Source organism: Telmatherina bonti (assembly GCF_933228915.1).
Source record: "Telmatherina bonti genome assembly, chromosome: 15".
NCBI lineage: Eukaryota > Metazoa > Chordata > Actinopteri > Atheriniformes > Telmatherinidae > Telmatherina > Telmatherina bonti.
In genome coordinates this window covers 33,111,613-33,134,929 of record NC_136613.1, presented here as the reverse complement: position 1 = coordinate 33,134,929, position 23,317 = coordinate 33,111,613, and the positions used below count along the sequence as shown (strand labels likewise).

At 32.6% G+C, this 23,317-nt stretch overlaps 1 protein-coding gene across 1 annotated transcript in view; it reads right to left on the bottom strand.

Moving 5' to 3' along the window:
• Positions 1-1,293: 1,293 nt before the first annotated feature.
• Positions 1,294-23,317, bottom strand: part of hibch (3-hydroxyisobutyryl-CoA hydrolase) — a 57,704-nt gene continuing 35,680 nt past the window's right edge. The window contains exons 9-14 of the mRNA XM_079254183.1: positions 21,867-21,953; positions 21,688-21,746; positions 4,558-4,639; positions 3,064-3,183; positions 2,857-2,890; positions 1,294-1,690 (exon numbers count right to left, since the gene is read on the bottom strand). Of these exons, the coding sequence (XP_079110309.1) occupies positions 1,575-1,690; positions 2,857-2,890; positions 3,064-3,183; positions 4,558-4,639; positions 21,688-21,746; positions 21,867-21,953 (498 nt within the window). The 3' untranslated portion in view covers positions 1,294-1,574. The remainder of the gene's footprint in view (positions 1,691-2,856; positions 2,891-3,063; positions 3,184-4,557; positions 4,640-21,687; positions 21,747-21,866; positions 21,954-23,317) is intronic.

The window sequence follows — 23,317 nt, the reverse complement described above, 5'->3', positions numbered from 1 at the left end:
ACAAACAAAAGGATTAACTGCGTTTGTTTGAGCAGCGAAGTCATAAAGCAGGAAGGCGCCGAGAGACGCAGTCTGCTGTTTGGTTTAGTTTCTAGTCTGAAGTATGTGGAGGTCGGCTCCCACTGGCCAGGTGACGCACAGAGTCTCAGACTGGGATAAAACAAACTGGTGAAGTCTCCAGAAAACACACCAACATGTCAGAGCTTTTTTTTTTTTTTTTTACCCCCAGTTTAATTCTTTAAAAACTGTTTATTTACTTTTATTGTTAGTTTATTTGATATTAAACTGCACTTTTCGCCAATGTTTCATTTTTAAAACCTTTTTTATACCCGATTTGTTTTTATATTCAATTTACGATTTCTATATTTATTTATTTATTATTTAGTTAACAATCCTTTTCATTCTTTTAAGTGATTGTTTTTATATAATTATTGTATTTTTATTTATTAACATGGAACTGTATTTACTCCTTTTTTTTAAACTTATTTTATATAATTCAGTTATTTTTGTCAATGTCTTTAATATTTAACTATTTAATTTCCTTATTTTGTTTGTAAGTAACTATTATTTTCAGGCATAAAGGGTTAAAATCAGTGCATCTGAGTGGTTTCTGCACCAAACAGCACATTTTAAGTTCTTGTTAGCATCAGCTCCCATTAATAGCAACTTGATGATTTATCATTTTATTTAAAAAAAAAAAAAATCCTCTCATTTATTTCCTTTTCATTTATTCTATTTATTTCATTCCATTTGTATTTTTCTTCTTAGTTTTACTTGTTTTTATTTTTGCTCTGATATGAGATAAATGTAGCTGAGGAGTTAAACTCCGTACATCTGAGGAGTTTATGCACTTCACTGGAACCCTTAGGATCTTATTTATGTAAGCAGCTCTTCCTCGTTGCCATCTGCTCCAGCGCCGAAGCCTCGTCTGACTGGCTGCGGCATTAATAATGCAAACATGGACGCCTCATGTTAAAGGTGGTGATTTGTCTCCCACTGAACGACTATAAAGTCCATCACACACATAAAAACACAAACCATAATACATATTGGTTTACTGAAACTGTATTTGTCTTTTAAATGATTTAAAACTCATAAGATCAATAAAAAAACAGCTGCAGACTGAAGGAAGAGAGACAGGAAACAAAGGCCTCACAATCTGTTTGTAATCTGCATCCCGGCACATCACCGACATAAAGATGAAACTAATCTATGTCACATCAACAAACACCCACGGGAAATGTAATGAAGCACTTAACGATGATATCACCTCCCCCCCCCCCATGTCCTCCTGTTAATGTTGCTCCTTTAATCTGCAGCAACAGGGTTGTTATTGTCCAACGCATGAGAATGGCTCCACAGTCCAAGACTCAGACGGATTTTCTTTTATTTTTCTCTAAAATCAGATGATATTAACACACTAAGCTAACGGCAGTGTATGGCCTGTGTGTGTGTGTGTGTGTTAGTCAGGAAGCGAGGGTCGCTCTCAGCCCCAGCAGCTCGACCATGAGAGGATGAGCGCGGAGGAAGCAGCTGTTTAGACGAGCTGAGTAGCAGCTGCTGGCTGACAGACATCAGAAAGTCAGGTCCTTCTCCCCCAGCGAGGAGAAGCACTCGTCCACGCTCTGGTCAGACACCTCCTCCAGTGTCGCCGGGCTCCACTTGGGATTCTGGTCTTTATCAACCAGCACTGAAAACAAGCAGAAGCCTCAATGATGATGATGATGAAGAAGCCTCAGAATGTGAAAACATTTAGCAGCGATATGACGAAGGACGAGGCCTGCAGAAGAAACTCAGACGCTGAGTCATGATCCTGTAAAGTGCAAGCTCATGGTCTGCATGCGGACTAGCAGGACCAGTATCACTTCATGATCCTTTCCTTTCTTTTCATTGGATTTTATACAAACCCAGTTCCAGAAAATGTCCATTAAACCAGAATCCAGATCTCATCATTTTGTTCCCAGTAAAGACGAACATCATTTCAGATCACCAAACGTCTGAGACGTTTCATCGTTTCATGGAAATCTGAGCTGATTGTGAATCTGATGCAGCAACATGTCTGTAAAAAGTCGTTCCAGGAGCATCGTTAGCATGGTTAGCATCTCCTCTCCTTCTAACATCTGGAAACATCTGGGAAGTGAGGAGAGCAGCTGCTGGAGTTTCAGGAGAGGAATGTCGTCCCGTTCTGGTCTGATGCAGGATTCCAGCTGCTTCCATGGTGCTCCAGATGTTCTGTACTGGTGGAACTGGACTGCAGCAGACCAGTTCTCCTGTTCCACCATGCTGCTGTGATGATGCAGGATGTGGTTCAGCATGGTGGAATCTGCAAAGTCTTCCCTGGAAGAGACGTCGTCTGGATGGTGCTGCCTGATATCCCAGTATCACCAGCAACTAGTCTGATCTTCTGCTTTTCCCCTTAGCGTACAGAGATTCCTCCTGATTCTCTAAATCTTTTGATAATATGATGAACTTTAGGAGGAACTTCAAACTTAGTTTTATGTTGAGGAATTTTTTGACCCAGTTTGAAGCTCTGTCCATCTCTGCGTCTCTGAAATGATCTTTTCATACGCAGCATCGTTAGTGACCTGCTGATTAGTCGGCACATTCTCCTCCAGCCGTTTCAGATTTCTACCCGGTCATTTTCCCGCCTTTCTTACTTCTGTTACAACTTTTTACAGACGTGTTGCTTCCATCAAATTAAAAATGAGCTCATATTTTCCATTAAAGTATATTCAGCATCTGATTTGTCATTTATATTCTGCATAAAGTGTCTCTATGTGTTTGTATTTCTACGTTAAACAGCATCCCAACCACTCAGGTTGGACATTACGTCGACTGAAGGTGACGTTTACTTACCAGCTCGTACCCCCTCATAGAAATCACAGCCTCTCTGCAACAAACAAACACAATTCCATTTGTAATGCAGATGATTTCTTCTGACAAACATTTAAAATGAAATGATCCTGTTAATGCAGCGATAATCAGTAAATTCCAACATTTTTCTGTAAAATCTGATGAAACTGGAGCAGACGGCAGATAACTGGAAGCCCGTTGGTTCTTTACCATGCAGGCCTGGCTCAGGCGGTACTCCATCACCAACACGTCCTGCAGGCTCAGCGTGGCGCCCATCTGCAGCTGCTTGTAGGTAATCTTCAGGGACGTCGGAGACATTTTGGACAGGGTCTAAAAGAGTCAAAGGTGTCAAAGTTTCCGGTTTTAGTCAATGAGGAAAAAGAGAAGCAAAGTAGTTTGTATTTAAGGAGACTGAAATGAAAGGCAGGAAGTTGTAAAGAGGGTTGTGCGAGACAGGAAGCGGGTCTTCATGAATATTTTTTTTTTTTTTTTCTTCAAGAAACGATAGAAACTAAACGAACAGATAATTAGCAGGCATCCAAACGGGGAAGCAGCTAGCCGAGGAGAAGATCATGCGGCTTCTTCTCTGGGTTTTATCTTTCTGGTTTACACGGTGAGCGACTTATCTGCAACCAGAGGAAACATCAGAGAAATGGCAGGCTGCAGGTGGGGTGGAAGCGGCTGTTTGCAACCAGCATAAACAAACTAATCAGATCAATTAAGTGCTTCCGGAGAGCTGATGAAGAGCAGCCGCCTTACCGACTGCCACCCCACCAGGCAGTGGGCTGACTGGTGAGGAAATCCAGCTTGTTTCCACGGTAAGAAGCCAGAAGCAGAAGTTTGGAGTCAGTAATGTAAAATTGATGAGAGTCATCACAGGGTTTGCTAAGAGCTCTGAAATCCCAGCGCAGGGAGTCGGAGACAAAATCCATTAACTACTTAGGCTGAGTTTACGACTAATTACTGGTGTGTACTGCTGTAGCCAAACACCAGCCTGGTTGTGGTACGTCAAGGCTGCAGGTGTTTTCTAATTCCACATGTCTACAGAGCTCCACAGTTTCTGTGTGCAGCCCAAAACGTTTGTGACCATGGCAACCAACAGTCTAAGAAAGCATCCTGGACGATTGTTTAGGATGCAGGCTGTGGCTGCAGAAGGCATTAAAACGTTCCACAGCTCCACACACCCATTCCACCACATCCCAAAGCTGCTCTGCTGGACTGAGATCTGGTGACTGTGGAGGCCGTTGGAGGACAGTGAACTCATCGTCATGGTGGAGATGATGTGAGCTTTGTGACATGGTGCATCATCCTGCTGGAAGTTTCCATCAGAAGATGCTACACTGTGCTCAGAAAGGGATGGACATGGTCAGCAGCAGGACTCAGGTAGGCTGTGGAGGTTAAACCATGTCATGCTGGTACTAAGTCATCTTCACCATGTCAACATGCAGCATTAAGTTCCTGCCATGTGATTGGGTAGATTGATATTTGTGTGAACAGGTGATGAAGTGGTCGGAGCAGACTGAGATGTTTGTTGTATGGATCAAACAACACATGCATCACGTCTGCTGGCTGACGTTACCTCTGTGTGTTACAGACAGCTGAAGTGTCAGCATGCCTCTGTTAATAACGGATTTCATAACCGGTACTCCACTTTACGGATGCATTAACTCTCACAGTGATTTGAGCTGCAGATTAAGGACACACCTCAGCTTGTTTCTTAGCAAACTCTGAACCATCCGCCTCCAGGTTCTGCATGATGCCCTCCACACTGCTGGAGCTGAACAGCCTGATGAAGGACAGGAAGAAAAACATGCAGAAGTCAAAAGAAAAGACAGACCTTTTCTACATTTGCAGAACTACATACGGTAAGTCTTACGGAGCTGCTTCATTGTCATAAAGTTCTAAAACACTGAAATCCCATCAGGTTTGCTGAACCCATCTACTGACAGTCAGACTGTCTGTCTGAGGAAAGTTCCGCTCCACTTCAAGAACTTTTCTCTTTATTCTCCTTATATCTATATAAATTATTACATTATAACGTGATAATTTATAGTAAAAACGTGAAACCATCTCGTTTTCCCGTAAAAATTTATAGTAGAAACGTGAAACTACCACGTTATAACGTGATAATTTATTGTAAAAATGCGAAACTATCACGATATAACGTCATAATTTATAGTGGAAACGTGAAACGTATCACGTTATAATGTGATAATTTATAGAAAAATGTGAAACCATCTTGTTTTCACGTAAAAATTTATAGGAAAAACATGAAACTACCACGTTATAACGTGATAATTTACAGTAAAAAAGTGAAACCATCTTGTTTTCACGTAAACATTTATAGTAGAAAAGTGAAACTACCACGTTATAACATGATCATTTATTGTAAAAATGCGAAACTATCACGATATAATGTCATAATTTGTAGTAGAGACGTGAAACGTATCATGTTATAATGTGATAACTTATAGTAGAAACGTGAAACGTATCACGTTATAATGTGATAATTTTTAGAAAAATGTGAAGCCACGATGTTAAAACATGATAATTTATAGTAAAAACGTGAAACCATCTTGTTTTCACGTAAAAATCTATAGGAAAAACATGAAACTACCACGTTATAACGTGATAATTTATAGTAAAAACGTGAAACCATCTTGTTTTCATGTAAAAATTTATAGAAAAAACATGAAACTACCACGTTATAACGTGATAATTTATAGTAAAAACATGAAACCATCTTGTTTTCATGTAAAAATTTATAGGAAAAACATGAAACTACCACGTTATAACGTGATAATTTATAGTAAAAACGTGAAACCATCTTGTTTTCACGTAAAAATTTATAGTAAAAACATGAAACTACCACGTTATAACGTGATAATTTATAGTAAAAACGTGAAACCATCTTGTTTTCATGTAAAAATTTATAGGAAAAACATGAAACTACCACGTTATAACAGGATAATTTATAGTAGAAACTTGAAATGTATCACATTATAATGTGATCATTTATAGTAAAAGCATGAAACCATCTCGTTTTCACGTTAAAATTTATAGTAGAAACGTGAAACTACCACTTTATAACATGATCATTTATTGTAAAAATGCGAAACTATCACGATATGACGTCATAATTTATCATGGAAACGTGAAACATATCACATTATAATGTGATAATTTATAGTAGAGATGTGAAACGTATCACGTTATAATGTGATAATTTATCGAAAAATGTGAAACCACCATGTTATAACGTGATAATTTATAGTAAAAACGTGAAACCATCTTGTTTTCACGTAAAAATTTATAGGAAAAACATGAAACTACCACGTTATAACGTGATAATTTATAGTAAAAACGTGAAACCATCTTGTTTTCACGTAAAAATTTATAGGAAAAACATGAAACTACCACGTTATAACGTGATAATTTATAGTAAAAACGTGAAACCATCTTGTTTTCACGTAAAAATTTATAGGAAAAACATGAAACTACCACGTTATAACAGGATAATTTATAGTAGAAACGTGAAACGTATCACGTTATAACGTGATAATTTATAGTAAAAACGTGAAACCATCTCGTTTTCACGTAAACATTTATAGTAGAAACGTGAAACTACCACGTCATAACGTGATAATTTATTGTAAAAATGCGAAACTATCACAAAATAACATCATAATTTGTAGTAGAGACGTGAAACGTATCACGTTATAATGTGATAATTTATAGTAGAAACATGAAAAGTATCACGTTATAATGTGATAATTTATAGAAAAATGTGAATCCACCATGTTATAACGTGATAATTTATAGTAAAAACGTGAAACCATCTTGTTTTCACGTAAAAATTTATAGGAAAAACATGAAACTACCACGTTATAACGTGATAATTTATAGTAAAAACGTGAAACCATCTTGTTTTCACGTAAAAATTTATAGGAAAAACATGAAACTACCACGTTATAACGTGATAATTTATAGTAAAAACGTGAAACCATCTTGTTTTCACGTAAAAATTTATAGGAAAAACATGAAACTACCACGTTATAACAGGATAATTTATAGTAGAAACGTGAAACGTATCACGTTATAACGTGATAATTTATCGAAAAATGTGAAACCACCATGTTATAACGTGATAATTTATAGTAAAAACGTGAAACCATCTTGTTTTCACGTAAAAATTTATAGGAAAAACATGAAACTACCACGTTATAACGTGATAATTTATAGTAAAAACGTGAAACCATCTTGTTTTCACGTAAAAATTTATAGGAAAAACATGAAACTACCACGTTATAACGTGATAATTTATAGTAAAAACGTGAAACCATCTTGTTTTCACGTAAAAATTTATAGGAAAAACATGAAACTACCACGTTATAACAGGATAATTTATAGTAGAAACGTGAAACGTATCACGTTATAACGTGATAATTTATAGTAAAAACGTGAAACCATCTCGTTTTCACGTAAACATTTATAGTAGAAACGTGAAACTACCACGTCATAACGTGATAATTTATTGTAAAAATGCGAAACTATCACAAAATAACATCATAATTTGTAGTAGAGACGTGAAACGTATCACGTTATAATGTGATAATTTATAGTAGAAACATGAAAAGTATCACGTTATAATGTGATAATTTATAGAAAAATGTGAATCCACCACATTATAACGTGATAATTTATAGTAAAAACATGAAACCATCTTGTTTTCACGTAAAAATTTATAGGGAAAAACATGAAACTACCACGTTATAACGTGATAATTTATAGTAAAAACGTGAAACCATCTTGTTTTCATGTAAAAATCTTTAGTAGAAACGTGAAACTACCACGTTATAACAGGATAATTTATAGTAGAAACGTGAAACGTATCACGTTATAACGTGATAATTTATAGTAAAAACGTGAAACCATCGTTTTCACGTAAACATTTATAGTAGAAACATGAAACTACCACGTCATAACGTGATAATTTATTGTAAAAATGCGAAACTATCACAATATAACATCATTATTTGTAGTAGAGACGTGAAACGTATCACGTTATAATGTGATAATTTATAGTAGAGATGTGAAACGTATCACGTTATAATGTGATAATTTATCGAAAAATGTGAAACCACCATGTTATAACGTGATAATTTATAGTAAAAACGTGAAACCATCTTGTTTTCACGTAAAAATTTATAGGAAAAACATGAAACTACCACGTTATAACGTGATAATTTATAGTAAAAACGTGAAACCATCTTGTTTTCACGTAAAAATTTATAGGAAAAACATGAAACTACCACGTTATAACGTGATAATTTATAGTAAAAACGTGAAACCATCTTGTTTTCACGTAAAAATTTATAGGAAAAACATGAAACTACCACGTTATAACAGGATAATTTATAGTAGAAACGTGAAACGTATCACGTTATAACGTGATAATTTATAGTAAAAACGTGAAACCATCTCGTTTTCACGTAAACATTTATAGTAGAAACGTGAAACTACCACGTCATAACGTGATAATTTATTGTAAAAATGCGAAACTATCACAAAATAACATCATAATTTGTAGTAGAGACGTGAAACGTATCACGTTATAATGTGATAATTTATAGTAGAAACATGAAAAGTATCACGTTATAATGTGATAATTTATAGAAAAATGTGAAACCACCACATTATAACGTGATAATTTATAGTAAAAACATGAAACCATCTTGTTTTCACGTAAAAATTTATAGGGAAAAACATGAAACTACCACGTTATAACGTGATAATTTATAGTAAAAACGTGAAACCATCTTGTTTTCATGTAAAAATCTTTAGTAGAAACGTGAAACTACCACGTTATAACAGGATAATTTATAGTAGAAACGTGAAACGTATCACGTTATAACGTGATAATTTATAGTAAAAACGTGAAACCATCGTTTTCACGTAAACATTTATAGTAGAAACATGAAACTACCACGTCATAACGTGATAATTTATTGTAAAAATGCGAAACTATCACAATATAACATCATTATTTGTAGTAGAGACGTGAAACGTATCACGTTATAATGTGATAATTTATAGTAGAAACATGAAACGTATCACGTTATAATGTGATAATTTATAGAAAAATGTGAAGCCACCACGTTATAACGTGATAATTTATAGTAAAAACGTGAAACCATCTTGTTTTCATGTAAAAATTTATAGTAGAAACATGAAACTACCACGTTATAACAGGATAATTTATAGTAAAAACGTGAAACCATTTTGTTTTCATGTAAAAATTTATAGTAGAAACGTGAAACTACCACGTTATAACAGGATAATTTATAGTTGAGAAACGTGAAACGTATCACGTTATAATGTGATAATTTATAGTAAAAACGTGAAACCATCTCGTTTTCACGTAAAAATTTATAGTAGAAACGTGAAACTACCACTTTATAACATGATAATTTATTGTAAAATGCGAAACTATCATGATATAACGTCATAATTTATCATGGAAACGTGAAACATATCACATTATAATGTGATAATTTATAGTAGAGATGTGAAACGTATCACGTTATGTGATAATTTATCGAAAAATGTGAAACCACCATGTTATAACGTGATAATTTATAGTAAAAACGTGAAACCATCTTGTTTTCACGTAAAAATTTATAGGAAAAACATGAAACTACCACGTCATAACGTGATAATTTATAGTAAAAATGTGAAACCATCTTGTTTTCACGTAAAAATTTATAGGAAAAACATGAAACTACCACGTTATAACAGGATAATTTATAGTAGAAACGTGAAACGTATCACGTTATAACGTGATAATTTATAGTAAAAACGTGAAACCATCTCGTTTTCACGTAAAGATTTATAGGAAAAACATGAAACTACCACGTTATAACAGGATAATTTATAGTAGAAACGTGAAACGTATCACGTTATAACGTGATAATTTATAGTAAAAACGTGAAACCATCTCGTTTTCACGTAAACATTTATAGTAGAAACGTGAAACTACCACGTCATGACGTGATAATTTATTGTAAAAATGCGAAACTATCACAATATAACATCATTATTTGTAGTAGAGACATGAAACGTATCACGTTATAATGTGATAATTTATAGTAGAAACATGAAATGTATCACGTTATAATGTGATAATTTATAGAAAAATGTGAAGCCACCACGTTATAACGTGATAATTTATAGTAAAAACATGAAACCATCTTGTTTTCACGTAAAAATTTATAGGAAAAACACGAAACTACCATGTTATAACGTGATAATTTATAGTAAAAACGTGAAACCATCTTGTTTACATGTAAAAATTTATAGTAGAAACATGAAACTACCACGTTATAACAGGATAATTTATAGTAGAAACGTGAAACGTATCACGTTATAACGTGATAATTTATAGTAAAAACGTGAAACCATCTCGTTTTCACGTAAACATTTATAGTAGAAACGTGAAACTACAACGTCATAACGTGATAATTTATTGTAATAATGTGAAACTATCACAATATAACATCATAATTTGTAGTAGAGACGTGAAACGTATCACGTTATAATGTGATAATTTATAGTAGAAACATGAAAAGTATCACGTTATAATGTGATAATTTATAGAAAAATGTGAAGCCACCACATTATAACGTGATAATTTATAGTAAAAACATGAAACCATCTTGTTTTCACGTAAAAATTTATAGGGAAAAACATGAAACTACCACGTTATAACGTGATAATTTATAGTAAAAACGTGAAACCATCTTGTTTTCATGTAAAAATTTATAGGAAAAACATGAAACTACCACGTTATAACAGGATAATTTATAGTAGAAACTTGAAATGTATCACATTATAATGTGATCATTTATAGTAAAAACATGAAACCATCTCGTTTTCACGTAAAAATTTATAGTAGAAACGTGAAACTACCACTTTATAACATGATCATTTATTGTAAAAATGCGAAACTATCACGATATGACGTCATAATTTATCATGGAAAGGTGAAACATATCACATTATAATGTGATAATTTATAGTAGAGATGTGAAACGTATCATGTTATAATGTGATAATTTATCGAAAAATGTGAAACCACCATGTTATAACGTGATAATTTATAGTAAAAACGTGAAACCATCTTGTTTTCACGTAAAAATTTATAGGAAAAACATGAAACTACCACGTTATAACGTGATAATTTATAGTAAAAACGTGAAACCATCTTGTTTTCACGTAAAAATTTATAGGAAAAACATGAAACTACCACGTTATAACGTGATAATTTATAGTAAAAACGTGAAACCATCTTGTTTTCACGTAAAAATTTATAGGAAAAACATGAAACTACCACGTTATAACAGGATAATTTATAGTAGAAACGTGAAACGTATCACGTTATAACGTGATAATTTATAGTAAAAACGTGAAACCATCTCGTTTTCACGTAAACATTTATAGTAGAAACGTGAAACTACCACGTCATAACGTGATAATTTATTGTAAAAATGCGAAACTATCACAATATAACATCATAATTTGTAGTAGAGACGTGAAACGTATCACGTTATAATGTGATAATTTATAGTAGAAACATGAAAAGTATCACGGTATAATGTGACAATTTATAGAAAAATGTGAAGCCACCACATTATAATGTGATAATTTATAGTAAAAACATGAAACCATCTTGTTTTCACGTAAAAATTTATAGGGAAAAACATGAAACTACCACGTTATAACGTGATAATTTATAGTAAAAACGTGAAACCATCTTGTTTTCATGTAAAAATCTTTAGTAGAAACGTGAAACTACCACGTTATAACAGGATAATTTATAGTAGAAACGTGAAACGTATCACGTTATAACGTGATAATTTATAGTAAAAACGTGAAACCATCGTTTTCACGTAAACATTTATAGTAGAAACATGAAACTACCACGTCATAACGTGATAATTTATTGTAAAAATGCGAAACTATCACAATATAACATCATTATTTGTAGTAGAGACGTGAAACGTATCACGTTATAATGTGATAATTTATAGTAGAAACATGAAACGTATCACGTTATAATGTGATAATTTATAGAAAAATGTGAAGCCACCACGTTATAACGTGATAATTTATAGTAAAAACGTGAAACCATCTTGTTTTCATGTAAAAATTTATAGTAGAAACATGAAACTACCACGTTATAACGTGATAATTTATGGTAAAAACGTGAAACCATTTTGTTTTCATGTAAAAATTTATAGTAGAAACGTGAAACTACCACGTTATAACAGGATAATTTATAGTTGAGAAACGTGAAACGTATCACGTTATAATGTGATAATTTATAGTAAAAACGTGAAACCATCTCGTTTTCACGTAAAAATTTATAGTAGAAACGTGAAACTACCACTTTATAACATGATAATTTATTGTAAAAATGCGAAACTATCACGATATAACGTCATAATTTATCATGGAAACGTGAAACATATCACATTATAATGTGATAATTTATAGTAGAGATGTGAAACGTATGACGTTATAATGTGATAATTTATCGAAAAATGTGAAACCACCATGTTATAACGTGATAATTTATAGTAAAAACGTGAAACCATCTTGTTTTCACGTAAAAATTTATAGGAAAAACATGAAACTACCACGTTATAACGTGATAATTTATAGTAAAAATGTGAAACCATCTTGTTTTCACGTAAAAATTTATAGGAAAAACATGAAACTACCACGTTATAACAGGATAATTTATAGTAGAAACGTGAAACGTATCACGTTATAACGTGATAATTTATAGTAAAAACGTGAAACCATCTCGTTTTCACGTAAACATTTATAGTAGAAACGTGAAACTACCACGTCATAACGTGATAATTTATTGTAAAAATGCGAAACTATCACAATATAACATCATAATTTGTAGTAGAGACGTGAAACGTATCACGTTATAATGTGATAATTTATAGTAGAAACATGAAAAGTATCACGGTATAATGTGACAATTTATAGAAAAATGTGAAGCCACCACATTATAATGTGATAATTTATAGTAAAAACATGAAACCATCTTGTTTTCACGTAAAAATTTATAGGGAAAAACATGAAACTACCACGTTATAACGTGATAATTTATAGTAAAAACGTGAAACCATCTTGTTTTCATGTAAAAATCTTTAGTAGAAACGTGAAACTACCACGTTATAACAGGATAATTTATAGTAGAAACGTGAAACGTATCACGTTATAACGTGATAATTTATAGTAAAAACGTGAAACCATCGTTTTCACGTAAACATTTATAGTAGAAACATGAAACTACCACGTCATAACGTGATAATTTATTGTAAAAATGCGAAACTATCACAATATAACATCATTATTTGTAGTAGAGACGTGAAACGTATCACGTTATAATGTGATAATTTATAGTAGAAACATGAAACGTATCACGTTATAATGTGATAATTTATAGAAAAATGTGAAGCCACCACGTTATAACGTGATAATTTATAGTAAAAACGTGAAACCATCTTGTTTTCATGTAAAAATTTATAGTAGAAACATGAAACTACCACGTTATAACGTGATAATTTATGGTAAAAACGTGAAACCATTTTGTTTTCATGTAAAAATTTATAGTAGAAACGTGAAACTACCACGTTATAACAGGATAATTTATAGTTGAGAAACGTGAAACGTATCACGTTATAATGTGATAATTTATAGTAAAAACGTGAAACCATCTCGTTTTCACGTAAAAATTTATAGTAGAAACGTGAAACTACCACTTTATAACATGATAATTTATTGTAAAAATGCGAAACTATCACGATATAACGTCATAATTTATCATGGAAACGTGAAACATATCACATTATAATGTGATAATTTATAGTAGAGATGTGAAACGTATGACGTTATAATGTGATAATTTATCGAAAAATGTGAAACCACCATGTTATAACGTGATAATTTATAGTAAAAACGTGAAACCATCTTGTTTTCACGTAAAAATTTATAGGAAAAACATGAAACTACCACGTTATAACGTGATAATTTATAGTAAAAATGTGAAACCATCTTGTTTTCACGTAAAAATTTATAGGAAAAACATGAAACTACCACGTTATAACAGGATAATTTATAGTAGAAACGTGAAACGTATCACGTTATAACGTGATAATTTATAGTAAAAACGTGAAACCATCTCGTTTTCACGTAAAGATTTATAGGAAAAACATGAAACTACCACGTTATAACAGGATAATTTATAGTAGAAACGTGAAACGTATCACGTTATAACGTGATAATTTATAGTAAAAACGTGAAACCATCTCGTTTTCACGTAAACATTTATAGTAGAAACGTGAAACTACCACGTCATGACGTGATAATTTATTGTAAAAATGCGAAACTATCACAATATAACATCATTATTTGTAGTAGAGACATGAAACGTATCACGTTATAATGTGATAATTTATAGTAGAAACATGAAATGTATCACGTTATAATGTGATAATTTATAGAAAAATGTGAAGCCACCACGTTATAACGTGATAATTTATAGTAAAAACATGAAACCATCTTGTTTTCACGTAAAAATTTATAGGAAAAACACGAAACTACCATGTTATAACGTGATAATTTATAGTAAAAACGTGAAACCATCTTGTTTACATGTAAAAATTTATAGTAGAAACATGAAACTACCACGTTATAACAGGATAATTTATAGTAGAAACGTGAAACGTATCACGTTATAACGTGATAATTTATAGTAAAAACGTGAAACCATCTCGTTTTCACGTAAACATTTATAGTAGAAACGTGAAACTACAACGTCATAACGTGATAATTTATTGTAATAATGTGAAACTATCACAATATAACATCATAATTTGTAGTAGAGACGTGAAACGTATCACGTTATAATGTGATAATTTATAGTAGAAACATGAAAAGTATCACGTTATAATGTGATAATTTATAGAAAAATGTGAAGCCACCACATTATAACGTGATAATTTATAGTAAAAACATGAAACCATCTTGTTTTCACGTAAAAATTTATAGGGAAAAACATGAAACTACCACGTTATAACGTGATAATTTATAGTAAAAACGTGAAACCATCTTGTTTTCATGTAAAAATTTATAGGAAAAACATGAAACTACCACGTTATAACAGGATAATTTATAGTAGAAACTTGAAATGTATCACATTATAATGTGATCATTTATAGTAAAAACATGAAACCATCTCGTTTTCACGTAAAAATTTATAGTAGAAACGTGAAACTACCACTTTATAACATGATCATTTATTGTAAAAATGCGAAACTATCACGATATGACGTCATAATTTATCATGGAAAGGTGAAACATATCACATTATAATGTGATAATTTATAGTAGAGATGTGAAACGTATCATGTTATAATGTGATAATTTATCGAAAAATGTGAAACCACCATGTTATAACGTGATAATTTATAGTAAAAACGTGAAACCATCTTGTTTTCACGTAAAAATTTATAGGAAAAACATGAAACTACCACGTTATAACGTGATAATTTATAGTAAAAACGTGAAACCATCTTGTTTTCACGTAAAAATTTATAGGAAAAACATGAAACTACCACGTTATAACGTGATAATTTATAGTAAAAACGTGAAACCATCTTGTTTTCACGTAAAAATTTATAGGAAAAACATGAAACTACCACGTTATAACAGGATAATTTATAGTAGAAACGTGAAACGTATCACGTTATAACGTGATAATTTATAGTAAAAACGTGAAACCATCTCGTTTTCACGTAAACATTTATAGTAGAAACGTGAAACTACCACGTCATAACGTGATAATTTATTGTAAAAATGCGAAACTATCACAATATAACATCATAATTTGTAGTAGAGACGTGAAACGTATCACGTTATAATGTGATAATTTATAGTAGAAACATGAAAAGTATCACGGTATAATGTGATAATTTATAGAAAAATGTGAAGCCACCACATTATAATGTGATAATTTATAGTAAAAACATGAAACCATCTTGTTTTCACGTAAAAATTTATAGGGAAAAACATGAAACTACCACGTTATAACGTGATAATTTATAGTAAAAACGTGAAACCATCTTGTTTTCATGTAAAAATCTTTAGTAGAAACGTGAAACTACCACGTTATAACAGGATAATTTATAGTAGAAACGTGAAACGTATCACGTTATAACGTGATAATTTATAGTAAAAACGTGAAACCATCGTTTTCACGTAAACATTTATAGTAGAAACATGAAACTACCACGTCATAACGTGATAATTTATTGTAAAAATGCGAAACTATCACAATATAACATCATTATTTGTAGTAGAGACGTGAAACGTATCACGTTATAATGTGATAATTTATAGTAGAAACATGAAACGTATCACGTTATAATGTGATAATTTATAGAAAAATGTGAAGCCACCACGTTATAACGTGATAATTTATAGTAAAAACGTGAAACCATCTTGTTTTCATGTAAAAATTTATAGTAGAAACATGAAACTACCACGTTATAACAGGATAATTTATGGTAAAAACGTGAAACCATTTTGTTTTCATGTAAAAATTTATAGTAGAAACGTGAAACTACCACGTTATAACAGGATAATTTATAGTTGAGAAACGTGAAACGTATCACGTTATAATGTGATAATTTATAGTAAAAACGTGAAACCATCTCGTTTTCACGTAAAAATTTATAGTAGAAACGTGAAACTACCACTTTATAACATGATAATTTATTGTAAAAATGCGAAACTATCACGATATAACGTCATAATTTATCATGGAAACGTGAAACATATCACATTATAATGTGATAATTTATAGTAGAGATGTGAAACGTATGACGTTATAATGTGATAATTTATCGAAAAATGTGAAACCACCATGTTATAACGTGATAATTTATAGTAAAAACGTGAAACCATCTTGTTTTCACGTAAAAATTTATAGGAAAAACATGAAACTACCACGTTATAACGTGATAATTTATAGTAAAAATGTGAAACCATCTTGTTTTCACGTAAAAATTTATAGGAAAAACATGAAACTACCACGTTATAACAGGATAATTTATAGTAGAAACGTGAAACGTATCACGTTATAACGTGATAATTTATAGTAAAAACGTGAAACCATCTCGTTTTCACGTAAAGATTTATAGGAAAAACATGAAACTACCACGTTATAACAGGATAATTTATAGTAGAAACGTGAAACGTATCACGTTATAACGTGATAATTTATAGTAAAAACGTGAAACCATCTCGTTTTCACGTAAACATTTATAGTAGAAACGTGAAACTACCACGTCATGACGTGATAATTTATTGTAAAAATGCGAAACTATCACAATATAACATCATTATTTGTAGTAGAGACATGAAACGTATCACGTTATAATGTGATAATTTATAGTAGAAACATGAAATGTATCACGTTATAATGTGATAATTTATAGAAAAATGTGAAGCCACCACGTTATAACGTGATAATTTATAGTAAAAACATGAAACCATCTTGTTTTCATGTAAAAATTTATAGGAAAAACACGAAACTACCATGTTATAACGTGATAATTTATAGTAAAAACGTGAAACCATCTTGTTTTCATGTAAAAATCTTTAGTAGAAACGTGAAACTACCACGTTATAACAGGATAATTTATAGTAGAAACGTGAAACGTATCACGTTATAACGTGATAATTTATAGTAAAAACGTGAAACCATCGTTTTCACGTAAACATTTATAGTAGAAACATGAAACTACCACGTCATAACGTGATAATTTATTGTAAAAATGCGAAACTATCACAATATAACATCATTATTTGTAGTAGAGACGTGAAACGTATCACGTTATAATGTGATAATTTATAGTAGAAACATGAAACGTATCACGTTATAATGTGATAATTTATAGAAAAATGTGAAGCCACCACGTTATAACGTGATAATTTATAGTAAAAACGTGAAACCATCTTGTTTTCATGTAAAAATTTATAGTAGAAACATGAAACTACCACGTTATAACAGGATAATTTATGGTAAAAACGTGAAACCATTTTGTTTTCATGTAAAAATTTATAGTAGAAACGTGAAACTACCACGTTATAACAGGATAATTTATAGTTGAGAAACGTGAAACGTATCACGTTATAATGTGATAATTTATAGTAAAAACGTGAAACCATCTCGTTTTCACGTAAAAATTTATAGTAGAAACGTGAAACTACCACTTTATAACATGATAATTTATTGTAAAAATGCGAAACTATCACGATATAACGTCATAATTTATCATGGAAACGTGAAACATATCACATTATAATGTGATAATTTATAGTAGAGATGTGAAACGTATGACGTTATAATGTGATAATTTATCGAAAAATGTGAAACCACCATGTTATAACGTGATAATTTATAGTAAAAACGTGAAACCATCTTGTTTTCACGTAAAAATTTATAGGAAAAACATGAAACTACCACGTTATAACGTGATAATTTATAGTAAAAATGTGAAACCATCTTGTTTTCACGTAAAAATTTATAGGAAAAACATGAAACTACCACGTTATAACAGGATAATTTATAGTAGAAACGTGAAACGTATCACGTTATAACGTGATAATTTATAGTAAAAACGTGAAACCATCTCGTTTTCACGTAAAGATTTATAGGAAAAACATGAAACTACCACGTTATAACAGTATAATTTATAGTAGAAACGTGAAACGTATCACGTTATAACGTGATAATTTATAGTAAAAACGTGAAACCATCTCGTTTTCACGTAAACATTTATAGTAGAAACGTGAAACTACCACGTCATGACGTGATAATTTATTGTAAAAATGCGAAACTATCACAATATAACATCATTATTTGTAGTAGAGACATGAAACGTATCACGTTATAATGTGATAATTTATAGTAGAAACATGAAATGTATCACGTTATAATGTGATAATTTATAGAAAAATGTGAAGCCACCACGTTATAACGTGATAATTTATAGTAAAAACATGAAACCATCTTGTTTTCATGTAAAAATTTATAGGAAAAACACGAAACTACCATGTTATAATGTGATAATTTATAGTAAAAACGTGAAACCATCTTGTTTACATGTAAAAATTTATAGTAGAAACATGAAACTACCACGTTATAACAGGATAATTTATAGTAGAAACGTGAAACGTATCACGTTATAACGTGATAATTTATAGTAAAAACGTGAAACCATAGTTTTCACGTAAACATTTACAGTAGAAACGTGAAACTACCACGTCATGACCTGATAATTTATTGTAAAAATGCGAAACTATCACAATATAACATCATTATTTGTAGTAGAGACGTGAAACGTATCACGTTATAATGTGATAATTTATAGTAGAAACATGAAACGTATCACATTATAATGTGATAATTTATAGAAAAATGTGAAGCCACCACGTTATAACGTGATAATTTATAGTAAAAACATGAAACCATCTTGTTTTCACATAAAAATTTATAGGAAAAACACGAAACTACCACGTTATAACGTGATAATTTATAGTAAAAACGTGAAACCATCTTGTTTTCATGTAAAAATATATAGGAAAAACATGAAACTACCACGTTATAACAGGATAATTTATAGTAGAAACGTGAAACGTATCACGTTATAACGTGATAATTTATAGTAAAAACGTGAAACTATCTCGTTTTCACGTAAACATTTATAGTAGAAACGTGAAACTACCACGTTATAACGTGATAATTTATTGTAAAAATGCGAAACTATCACGATATAACGTCATAATTTATCATGGAAATGTGATAATTTATAGTAGAGATGTGAAACGTATCACGTTATAATGTGATAATTTATCGAAAAATGTGAAACCACCATGTTATAACGTGATAATTTATAGTAAAAACGTGAAACCATCTTGTTTTCACGTAAAAATTTATAGGAAAAACATGAAACTACCACGTTATCATTCATTCATTCATTCATTTTCCGAACCGCTTATTCCAATTCAGGGTCGCGGGGAAGCTGGAGCCTATCCCAGCCAGCTTTGGGCGACAGGCAGGGTACACCCAGTCCATCGCAGGGCCACACAGAGAGACGAACAACCACACTCATGCTCACACTCACTCCTAGGGGCAATTTAGAGTGACCAATTAACCTAACATGCATGTCTTTGGATGGTGGGAGGAAGCCGGAGTACCCGGAGAGAACCCACGCATACACGGGGAGAACATGCAAACTCCACACAGAAAGGCCACTGACCAAACCAGCCAAGGATCGAACCAGTGACCTTCTTGCTGTGAGGCCACAGTGCTAACCACTGCGCCACCGTGCAGCCCCACTACCACGTTATAACAGGATAATTTATAGTAGAAACGTGAAACGTATCACGTTATAACGTGATAATTTATGGTAAAAACGTGAAACCATCTCGTTTTCACGTAAAGATTTATAGGAAAAACATGAAACTACCACGTTATAACAGGATAATTTATAGTAGAAACGTGAAACGTATCACGTTATAACGTGATAATTTATGGTAAAAACGTGAAACCATCTCGTTTTCACGTAAAGATTTATAGGAAAAACATGAAACTACCACGTTATAACAGGATAATTTATAGTAGAAACGTGAAACGTATCACGTTATAACGTGATAATTTATAGTAAAAACGTGAAACTATCTCGTTTTCACGTAAACATTTATAGTAGAAACGTGAAACTACCACGTTATAACGTGATAATTTATTGTAAAAATGCGAAACTATCACGATATAACGTCATAATTTATCATGGAAACGTGAAACATATCACGTTATAATGTGATAATTCATAGTAAAAACGTGAAAAATATCACGTTATAACGTGATAGGTTTTATTGTAAAAACGTATAACCACTTGAATGCAGCTACAATGATGCAATTTGTATTCACAGCGATTCCAGTGCCTCTAAAGTTCTGAAATTACGCCACGTCAAGAGGACCGGACTTATTCTTCCTTCTGCACAGACCCATACCTTTTAAAATGACCCTTAAAGTATGCATACTTAATGTCATCCAAAGTTTTCAAAAGCAGCGATATTTGACCATGTCTCAACCCAAGCATGACGTCAAACTTTATAAAGTCCTGTAAATGAGCCATTTGTGATCTCCTCTCCACCCCGTACACAATTTCCTCATCTGAAGTCGAAAAGGCCCAAATTCACGTTCTCAAACACATCACGTTATAACGCGATACGTTTCACCTTTTTATAATAAAACTATCATGTTATAATGTGTTTTTTATTTAGGATGACAGCTTCCGTTATCACATTTTACGCTTCCGTACCATACAGTATTCATCTAAATGTTTTATGTCTTCATTGTAATTTCATAGCTTTTAGCTTTAATATTTTTTATATTTCATTTCACATCAAGATTACGCTTATCTTTATTAAAATGGTAAATATCTGATTTATCTGTAAATTGTGTGTGTTTCTGGCTCTGATGGAGGCATGGAAGTATGAAGGCGGTTTTTTATAACGATTAACACAGATGTACTTATTCATGAACATAAAAGAAGCAGAACTGATGCTTAAGTCCAACATTTAGGGACCATGATCAGGATATTTATTTGTAGTTTTTCTTCCCAGATTGAAAGAGGCAAGTGAACATATTTTCATTGTGTTTGAGGGACAGAAAGAGAGACCTACCTGTCAATGTCTGAGATGTGTTTGTCCAAAACAAAAGGCTTCTCAGAGTCCAGTCTGCTCTGTGGACACAGAAAACACAGAACCATATATGTAAAGGAGGAATAATTGATTATTTATATCATTTTTATGTTTTCATGTGCGCTGGTCTTTGTCTAAAGTCCGCCGGCTTGCTTTCTGACCTGGTTCTGGTACGACTCCAGCACTTTGGAGACGTCTACATCAGAGGGAGACTTCAAGTCCACCAGCTCTTTCTCCAGGTCTGGGATCTACAGATGGAGAGATGGGAAAGAAAGTTTTTTTTTTTTTATCATTTCTGGATGCAAGATGAGCCTTTTAAGCTGGTTCTACCTAAAATACAGTTAGAAAATCAACTACTGAAGGCTTGGTGGTTGTATTGAGGATGAAAACAACTTAACGCTTCTGTGTGTGTTCTGCAAACACTGAGCCTGTTTACATGCACACCAAAAACCTGAAGATAATCTGATTTTAGCCGTGATTAAATTATTCAGGTGATCATGCAGCCTTTATCAGACCACGGCAGTAATTTGATTATGAGATTTTGGATTAAACCACCTAGATTTCTTCTCAGTACCCCACAGAGCCGTATATTTGTTTTATGAGGGTCTGAGGGATACGAAGTATAAATCGAGCCTCATTGAAAAGTTGTGAAACTTGGCACACACCACAACCCCGGCGAACAGCGATGACCTATGCTCTGCATACACTTTAATGTAAAATGTCTCTACAGCGCCCCCTAGGCAGAAAATCCCCAAGCAAATTGGATCTTGAACGTCGACGTTGACGTAGGATGGCGAAATTTGGCACAAATGTGGAACACCCAACGTCAAGCCAAAAAGTCAATAATACACCTGTTGCCATGGCAAAGGGGTGTCCGTCGTCTGGGAGTTTATGCCCTTTTTTTTAATTTATGCGCATCGTATTTGAACAAACTAGTCCGAGGTGATTCTTGTGATTGACTCCAAATTCAGCAGGAAGCTTTGGGACAAATTGTCGGGGAAAAGTCGGCATGATGCTCGGACCTGATGGATGCCGCCTGCGGCTTTAATTTAGCTTCCTTCCATCTGTGCATGTGCAGAAAACTGTTGCTTCCAATTTTTTACTGTCTCCCATTAAAAGACGGAAATGATTCAGTCACAAGGTGAATGAAGAAAAAATGAAAATGATTGCAGCATCAGAAAGTTGGAGCATTAATGAAGGAAAAAATTCAGTGTTTTGTAGCTTATTAGCAACGAACACTAAGACAGCGAACGCCTCCATGTTCGACAAAGACCCAATGTTTAAAAGAAGTTATGTCACATTGAAGATACTCCGTGAGAAATCTAATAATCATGTGGTGACAAACGAAGACAAGTCTTTCAAGTACTAAAGAAGTGGATTTAGACAGTTCAGATCTGATTACTCTCAGATTACTAATGTTGACTGTCATGTAGAAACAAACTTCCAAATTTTGTTTTAATACTCAGATGTCACACAGATGCATGAATCTCATTTGTTTATTCACATCTGCGTGGAAGAAAAAAACGGCCAATGACGCTGTGCAGCAGCTGGAAGCGGGAGTACAAAGGAAGTAAAACATTCACCTGGAGACTATTTAACACGTTATTATCGC